General features: G+C 38.7%; 2 protein-coding genes across 6 annotated transcripts in view; one reads left to right on the forward strand and one right to left on the reverse strand.

The window, feature by feature from the left end:
• acyp2 (acylphosphatase 2, muscle type) overlaps positions 1 to 7500 on the forward strand; it is a 220363-nt gene that overhangs the window by 188388 nt on the left and 24475 nt on the right. For 4 of the 5 annotated variants that reach the window (XM_067432416.1, XM_067432413.1, XM_067432415.1 and 1 more), the window contains exon 3: positions 2059 to 2135. The exons of the other annotated variant lie outside the window; for it this stretch is intronic. In XM_067432416.1, coding sequence (XP_067288517.1) covers positions 2059 to 2135 — 77 coding nt within the window. The remainder of the gene's footprint in view (positions 1 to 2058; positions 2136 to 7500) is intronic. 5 annotated transcript variants of the gene reach the window in all.
• foxg1b (forkhead box G1b) lies at positions 3339 to 6470 on the reverse strand. The gene has a single exon (XM_067431039.1). It carries the CDS (start codon positions 5234 to 5236, stop codon positions 4220 to 4222), a length of 1017 nt encoding a protein of 338 aa, XP_067287140.1. The 5' UTR covers positions 5237 to 6470; the 3' UTR covers positions 3339 to 4219.

Genomic DNA, 7500 nt, shown 5'->3' on the forward strand with positions numbered 1-7500 from the left:
GCTGTGTGTGTGTGTGTGTGTGTGTGTGTATGTGTGTGTGTGTGTGTGTGTTACTTTCTTTAGTGATGGAGTGAAGACAGTTCTTCCTCTCTTTAGCAGGGGTGTTTATCCCTTAATGACCCATAATGCTCTTCTGGAGCAAATTAGTAGCATTTTAGTCTCCAGTGACCTGAAACGGGCCCTTAAGACCCGAGACTGTCAGGGGCCCGGAGAACAGGGCAGGGGTCTTACCTTTATACAGAGACTTCAGGAAAGAGCCAGAGAATCCTCCGAGTTAAACAAACCCTAACACGAGTTCTGGGCTTCACGTGCAGGAGCCAATAAACGCGTCCATTATCTGATCGGCTAATGGCGAGAGGGACGCGCGCGGAGATAATGCGAGGATTTTATTGGTCAGTTCACGAAAATATGAGTTATAGTTTTATAGTAAAATATAGTTTTATAGTAAAATATGAGTTTAAAATATGGGGGGGGGGATTTTTAATCAAATAAATTAGCAAGTTAATTTATTTATTTAATTAAATTCTGAATACTTTGGTTCTCCGTGGATATTTATTTATTTATTTATTTATTTATTTTTTTAAAAAGGCCTACAGATTATTAGTACGCTGTTTTATATGTTTATATTACGGTTTGCATTGGAAGATAAAGGCCTGTTGCAACCAAGTAAAACATAAATTCCTAAATGCAACAGGGTTTTTTTCGTTGGGAAAATCTTTCTTTTTTTCTTTTTCTTTTTCTTTTTTTCTTTTTTTCCTTCTTTTTGCTGAACGCTGGATTTTTTTTTACGACGTAAAATGAATTACATTATTTTCTTTATTTTTCTTTGATGCTCAGCTGTTATTTATTATCGAGGTAAGTAAGTAAATAAATAAATAAATAAATAAAGTGTCCTTGATGGGGTTTGAACTGTAGAAAAGGATAAAGTTCTTGTTTGGGATAATTTGTCTCTGAATCCGAAGTTTAATAAATAATTTAAACCTACACTTTTATTAAATGTATAATTAATAGTAAAATTCCATCAAATTTAATTGAATAATCATTTCATATTACGAATTAAGAATTTTAAATGAGTTAAAAAAAATCGAGCTTAATAAAATATTTTTTTATAAATGTTAAACTTAAATGTAAACGTTGTATTTATTCATATATGAATCAGAAATAGCCCGTTCCTTGTTCCAAATTATTTACTTATTTTTTAATTTATAATGTTAAACAAGATTTCAAAAAAAAATGCTGGGTTAAAAAAACAAAACAAGTTGGGTTGAAAATGGACAAACCCAGCGGTTGGGTTAAAAGTTTACTCAACATGCAGTTTTATTAAACCCAGCTATTGTTGACAGATTAATATATGGCTTGTTTAAAATGAACCCAAAATATGTTGAAAATCAGACACATAATTACTCAAACACTCTAAAAATGGACAAACCCAGACATTGGGTTGTTTAAACCCAGTGAATGGACCTATTCAAACAATTTCTGTGTTTGTCCATTTTCAACCCAACTTGGGTTGTTTTTAACCCAGTATTTTTAGAGTGAAGGCAACAAACAATAATCAAAAGTTAAACATTTATTAATAAGCCATTTGTAATTGTTTGATTACTATTCATTAACCGCATTAATACATGTTAATTTCTGATAAACTTTGGTTTCATTTTAAGCACGTAAGTTTGTTTTTAAGGCATGGAATTAAACTAGTAATTGAAATGCGTATTGTGTGTGTGTGTGTGTGTGTGTGTGTGTGTGTGTGTGTGTGTGTGTGTGTGTGTGAGAGAGAGAGAGAGAGAGAGAGAGAGAGAGAGAGAGAGAGAGAGAGAGAGAGAGAGAGAGAGAGAGAGAGAGAGAGAGAGAGAGAGAGAGAGACCGTTTATGTCCTCATATTCCAAAATACTAAATGATGTTTTTTTGAGAAGGTAAAAAATGCAGAATGTTTCCTGTGATGGGTAGGTTTAGGGGCTGTGTGTGTGTGTGTGTGTGTGTGTGTGTGTGTGTGTGTGTGTGTGTGTGTGTGTGTGTGTCCGTCAGTCCCTCCCTCAGCTCTGTCCGGATGTGAAGCAGGTGTCTCGAGACTCCTCTGGACTCAGGGAGAGTTTCTTCAGGAGCACGTGCGCTGGAGACTCAGGAACATCTGCACGGTAAGTTTGGGGTTCGTTTGGTCTTGGTGTGGGCTCCATGTTTGGTCGTTATATTGAGTGTTGGGCCCTTCATTGCATTGCATTAGTTCGTATATATTTTTGGATTTCTTCTTATATAGTCCGAATGCGCTGCACGGTGTTATGAATGGGTTATTAGGCCGAATATGCTTCTGAAATACCGTGCAACTTTACGCTTAACGAAATGTCATGCGATTTAAATATTTAGCCGATTATTAACTATGTTTGAGTTTGCATGATGATCAGCATGTGCAATGTTTGCAATAATGATTACTGATGTCTGATGACTAGCATGCATCTCGTGTGTGTGTGTGTGTGTGTGTGTGTGTAATGTTTGCAATAATCAACATTATTATTGCGTGTCTGATCAATGACGAGCATGCATCTCGTGTGTGTGTGTGTGTGTGTGTGTGTGTGCAATGTTTGCAATAATGATTACTGAGTGTCTGATGATGAGCATGCACCTCGTGTGTGTGTGTGTAATGTTTGCAATAATCAACATTATTATTGCGTGTCTGATCCATGACGAGCATGCATCTCGTGTGTGTGTGTGTGTGTGTGTGTGTGTGTGTGTGTGTGTGTGTGTGTAATGCATGTTTTCAATATTGAACATTATTATTGAGCGTCTGGCTTATGGCGAGCATGCATCATGTGTGTGTGTAATGTTTGCAATAATGAACATTATTATTGCGTGTCTGATCCATGACGAGCATGCATCGTGTGTGTGTGTGTGTGTGTGTGTGTGTGTGTGTGTCTGTGCGCGCGCAATGCATGTTTGAGCTCTTTTAACCTAAATCATGTCCGTGTAGTATATAAAAGCTACTTACACTCTAAAAAAAATTCTGGGTAAAAAAACAACCCAATGTTGGGTCAAATATGGACTAACCCAGCAATTGGGTTGTCTTAAGCAATTATTTAACCCAACCGCAGAATTAAAACAACCCAATCTCTGGGTTAGTCAACATTTTTGACCCAACATTGGGTTAAAACAACCCAGCATTTTTTAAAGTGTAAATAAATGAATCCTGACTTCATATAAAGCTCTGTCTGTGAAACCGGGCCTGTGAAATATTCCCGCGTTAGACTATAGTCAGCGCGCATGATAGCTATCAATAAGTATATTAATATATACACTATATGCATAGTTAATGCATCGTGTGGGGCTGGAAAGGATTCATGCATTCATACGGAAATATTTCAATACTTTATTTCTTTGTTCTGAACTGAAGTTCAGGCAAAATATACATGAAAAAAGAAATGCAACGACAAAGTAGTACATGAAATGAGCATCGCAACTAGAAGTGCAGAACTATAATCACGTGTCGAAACTAAAGGGAGTTAACCGTTTAAATAAGAGCTCGTCAATGTGCAGGGATGTGTATTCCAACTCAATCAAATCAAAGCTTGAAGGATCTGTCTTTGGTGATGAACCATGCACCCCCACAGGCAAAAATATAGTTATGTGTGTAAATATGGGACTGACCCACAACAGTATTTTATGACGATATATAAACTCATCCCACACACACACACAGTTTATGTCTCCAGTGCTTGAATTCAGTAGCTTATACTAGTCATGGCGTCTCTGGACACACACATATTCATAAAACATTGCATATAGATTTATATTTCACCCCACAGCTAATAACAACAATAATAATCACGTTTCATTGTCAGAACGCACACCTGAGTCGACCCTGATTTAAGATTTAAGGCGCATTCACAGTTTGGGACATTATATTAAATAAAAAATAGGAATTAGTCGTACTAAACGAATATTATGTGCCAACCATCTAATAATAACAATATCCCACAGTAACAAGGGATAATAATAATAAATACAAAACCATAATTCACAAAGAAATACTATAAATAATACGTCATTAAAAATAACAAATGAAAACAAACACATACGGTTATTGCCTTTGGCATAACATCATACTACCATTACAAAAAAAAGATCTTAAATAGACCAACAGAAAAATAAAAACACACAACGGGAAGGTTTGCATGTTTCGCGGCAAGGTTTTCTAGGGAAGTTTGGAGAGGACGCGCGCGCGCAACGCTCAGCTCAGGAACGCGTTGGGCGCGACGCGCTTGTGTTGAGACAGAAGTCCGCTGGAAAGCGGCGATGTGAAGGACGGCAAACTAGTTCTTAGGGAATCCGAGAGCAGTGGGGACGGAGAGCTGGAGATGCCGTAGCCCGGCGCGCCCGAGAGCGACTGCGGCTGTTGCGCGCCCGGTACGAAGTATCCATTGTGCCCTGAGAGTAATCCAGCAGCGGAGGACGGAGACACGCCGTACCCGTTCGACAGGTTGATACTCCCGCTAGAGGCTCCCAGAATCTGGCGTGACATATCCCCGTTCCCGAGCTGCTCGACACCCGGGAGTAAAGATCCGTACGCGTGTCCTTGGTTTAGAAATCCGTGCGCGGAGCCGTTATAGTGCGAGTGGTGCAGGGGTAGGAACGGAGACAGCTGCCAGTAGAGCGGGTTGCTCGGGCGTTCGCCCAGCCCGAGTCCGAGGGGCGCGAAACGGAGGCCCCTTTTCATCACCAGCTTGCCCCGCGAGGTCGCCGAGCGCCGGCGGAGCTTCCCGGTGGTCCCGCCGATGAACACATCGTCGCTGGAGGGGTCGAGCATCCAGTAGTTCCCTTTGCCCGGATCGTCGTAGTGCCGCGGCACCTTCACGAAGCACTTATTGAGGCTCAGATTGTGCCGGATGGAGTTCTGCCAGCCCTGCTTGTGTTCCCGGTAATACGGGAAGTTCTTCATGATGAACTCGTAGATGCCGTTGAGCGTGAGCCGCTTCTCGGGACTCTGCCGTATGGCCATCATGATGAGCGCGTTGTAGCTGAACGGAGGCTTGTCGAACTTCTTTCCCTTTTTGGACGGATGCTCGGGCTCCTCCGCGTCGCGTTGCGCGGGGTCCATCTCCGCCGGTTCTTGGGGCTTGTCCACGTCCTGTACGGGTAACGGGCTGTCGCCATCGTCCGCGCTGTCAAACTTCGATGGGAGTAACAGGCTCTTGATGCTGAACGATGTGGACTTCTGCACCGTGATCGGCTCACTCTGATCTCCCATGCCGGGCGATGAAGCGCGCAAAAGCCGTACTTTAAAACACTGGAGGTCAGGCGCGCAACGACGGGGACATCGCGTAAATGACAGAACTTCGCGGACTCGAGAAATTGGTGATTAACCGGGGCTCACTCTTACCAACTACATCATCGAATGAAAGAGAGGAGGAGCTCTTTCTTTCTCTTTGCTGGACAGTCTCAGTCGAGCCCCGCTCACTCCATCATAATGCGCGGAGAGCCCCGTGCGCGCTGGTGTCTGGAGCGTCTCCTGTGCGTCACTGATCACGTAGCCTGGATAGGAGGGACGAGGAGTTGTTTACACGATGCGTAAAAACGCGCCGAGATAAAGTTTGAATGATCCAGAACTAAAAGTCACATTTTTAGGGTTATAAATAATACAACCCTCAAGTATTTATAATAAACTATATTAGAAAGGAAAATGTTCTGTGTGTGTGTGTATAATCAGTCAGGGGTTATTAATGATGTGGCTTTCCGGGGACGCCACAGTGCCGTGCGTAAAAGCGCGCGGCTGCGCGGGCCAACGGCGCCTCTAGTGTTCGCACGGGTCGAAAATCTACAGAGGTGGACACGTTTTGGTGACACTTAGAAGGTCTCATATATGTTTTATTATTCTGTGTATTAATCTGCATATGTTTGTGATGCAGCGCGCTGGGTTAACTCACACCTCTCCATCATGTTTACGCGCCACCGTGGAACGCTTGTTTACTTCTTCATCGGTGATCAATTAGTCTATTTTACACACGTCGGATTAGAATAATCTTACTTACGCCTGCATCTCATATATCTTGTTTTTTAAGTTATTATTTCGCTATTTTTAGCTCTGAAATAAACACATTTCCCCCACTGGCGCTTATACTAACTCTTTCGCATTCCTCGAGGTTAAACGCATATCTTTGTTATTTGCTTCTAAGATAATAAAATGCTTTTATTATTGTGTTCTTCGTCTGCATCTGATGCCGTGGCTCATTGATTGCCATAACTTTAGCGAAATGATTTACATGAGAAGTAAATTATTATTTTATTGATGCGCAGAGCAATTTTAGCACTTTAATTTAGATTATTAAAGAAACGCCAAATATGCATGAAACAAAAATGTAATTCGTGTGATATAAATTCATGCTTTTATGTGTGCATGATATAATTTATTTTCCATTTTAAAAAAACAATTTAAAATCGTCACTATAGTTTTTCCGTCAGATCCTGTTCCCGTGAACCACCGTAGCAATTTTATGAAATAATAATAATTATATATGTATATATGTGTTTGTGTGTGTATATATATATATATATATATATATATATATATATATATATATATATATATATATATATATATATATATATAATGTTGAATTTGCTGAAACTATATTTTGTCGTGCAAACGATATATAACGTTGTGTTCTTATAATTACATTTATTGTTCATTGTATTTTTAAAAATAATAATAATAAAAGTTTCATCGCGCTGTGATAGTGTAATGTAAATAATGTATTATTATTTATAATACATTATTATTATTATTATTATTATAATTATTATTATTATTATAAAAAATGACGGGACGTCTCAATAATATTGTTTGATTAAATTACAGTTTATTTGTACCTATTTTCAACAGAATAAACACACATTTATAACAGTTTAAATCAGGTTTAATTCTTCTCTAATGTATCAGAGCTTTTCCTTTCAAATAATTACACAAAACATCTATAAATATAATATAAAATAAAGATATGTTACTGTTTTTGACATCAGTAGGAGTAATAATCGAGTGCAGAGCTGATGAAGGACAGCTTTTAACTCTCCCAGTTATCTTCAACGATACTTTGTACCTTTTTCTTCAAATGACCATGTTAGGCGCTCTGTCCAGACTTATTTTGTTGCTTTTCGTGCACACAAAACTATTGGCAAAAGATCATTTATATATAAAGCTCCAAAGGACTGGTATAATTGACCTGCTGATATTAGATCGATAACATCTTTTAGGTTGTTTAAACAATTTTTATTATCCTATCTTAAGGTTGATCGTACATGTTATCATTGATACTGTCAACATTTATTTTTATTTAATTTTTAGTACTTTTTTTGTACTTTATTGTACTTTAGATATAAGGGTTTTTGTATAGTTTATTTTGTTTTGTATCTCAATTATTCTTTATTTATTTATTTATTTATTTATTTATTTGTGTATGTGTCTATGTATGTATAATTGTTCTCGTTATTGTTTGTTTTGTTGTTAATTGTATTATT

This window comes from Pseudorasbora parva, chromosome 22 (genome assembly GCF_024679245.1).
Source record: "Pseudorasbora parva isolate DD20220531a chromosome 22, ASM2467924v1, whole genome shotgun sequence".
Classification (NCBI taxonomy): Eukaryota; Metazoa; Chordata; class Actinopteri; order Cypriniformes; family Gobionidae; genus Pseudorasbora; species Pseudorasbora parva.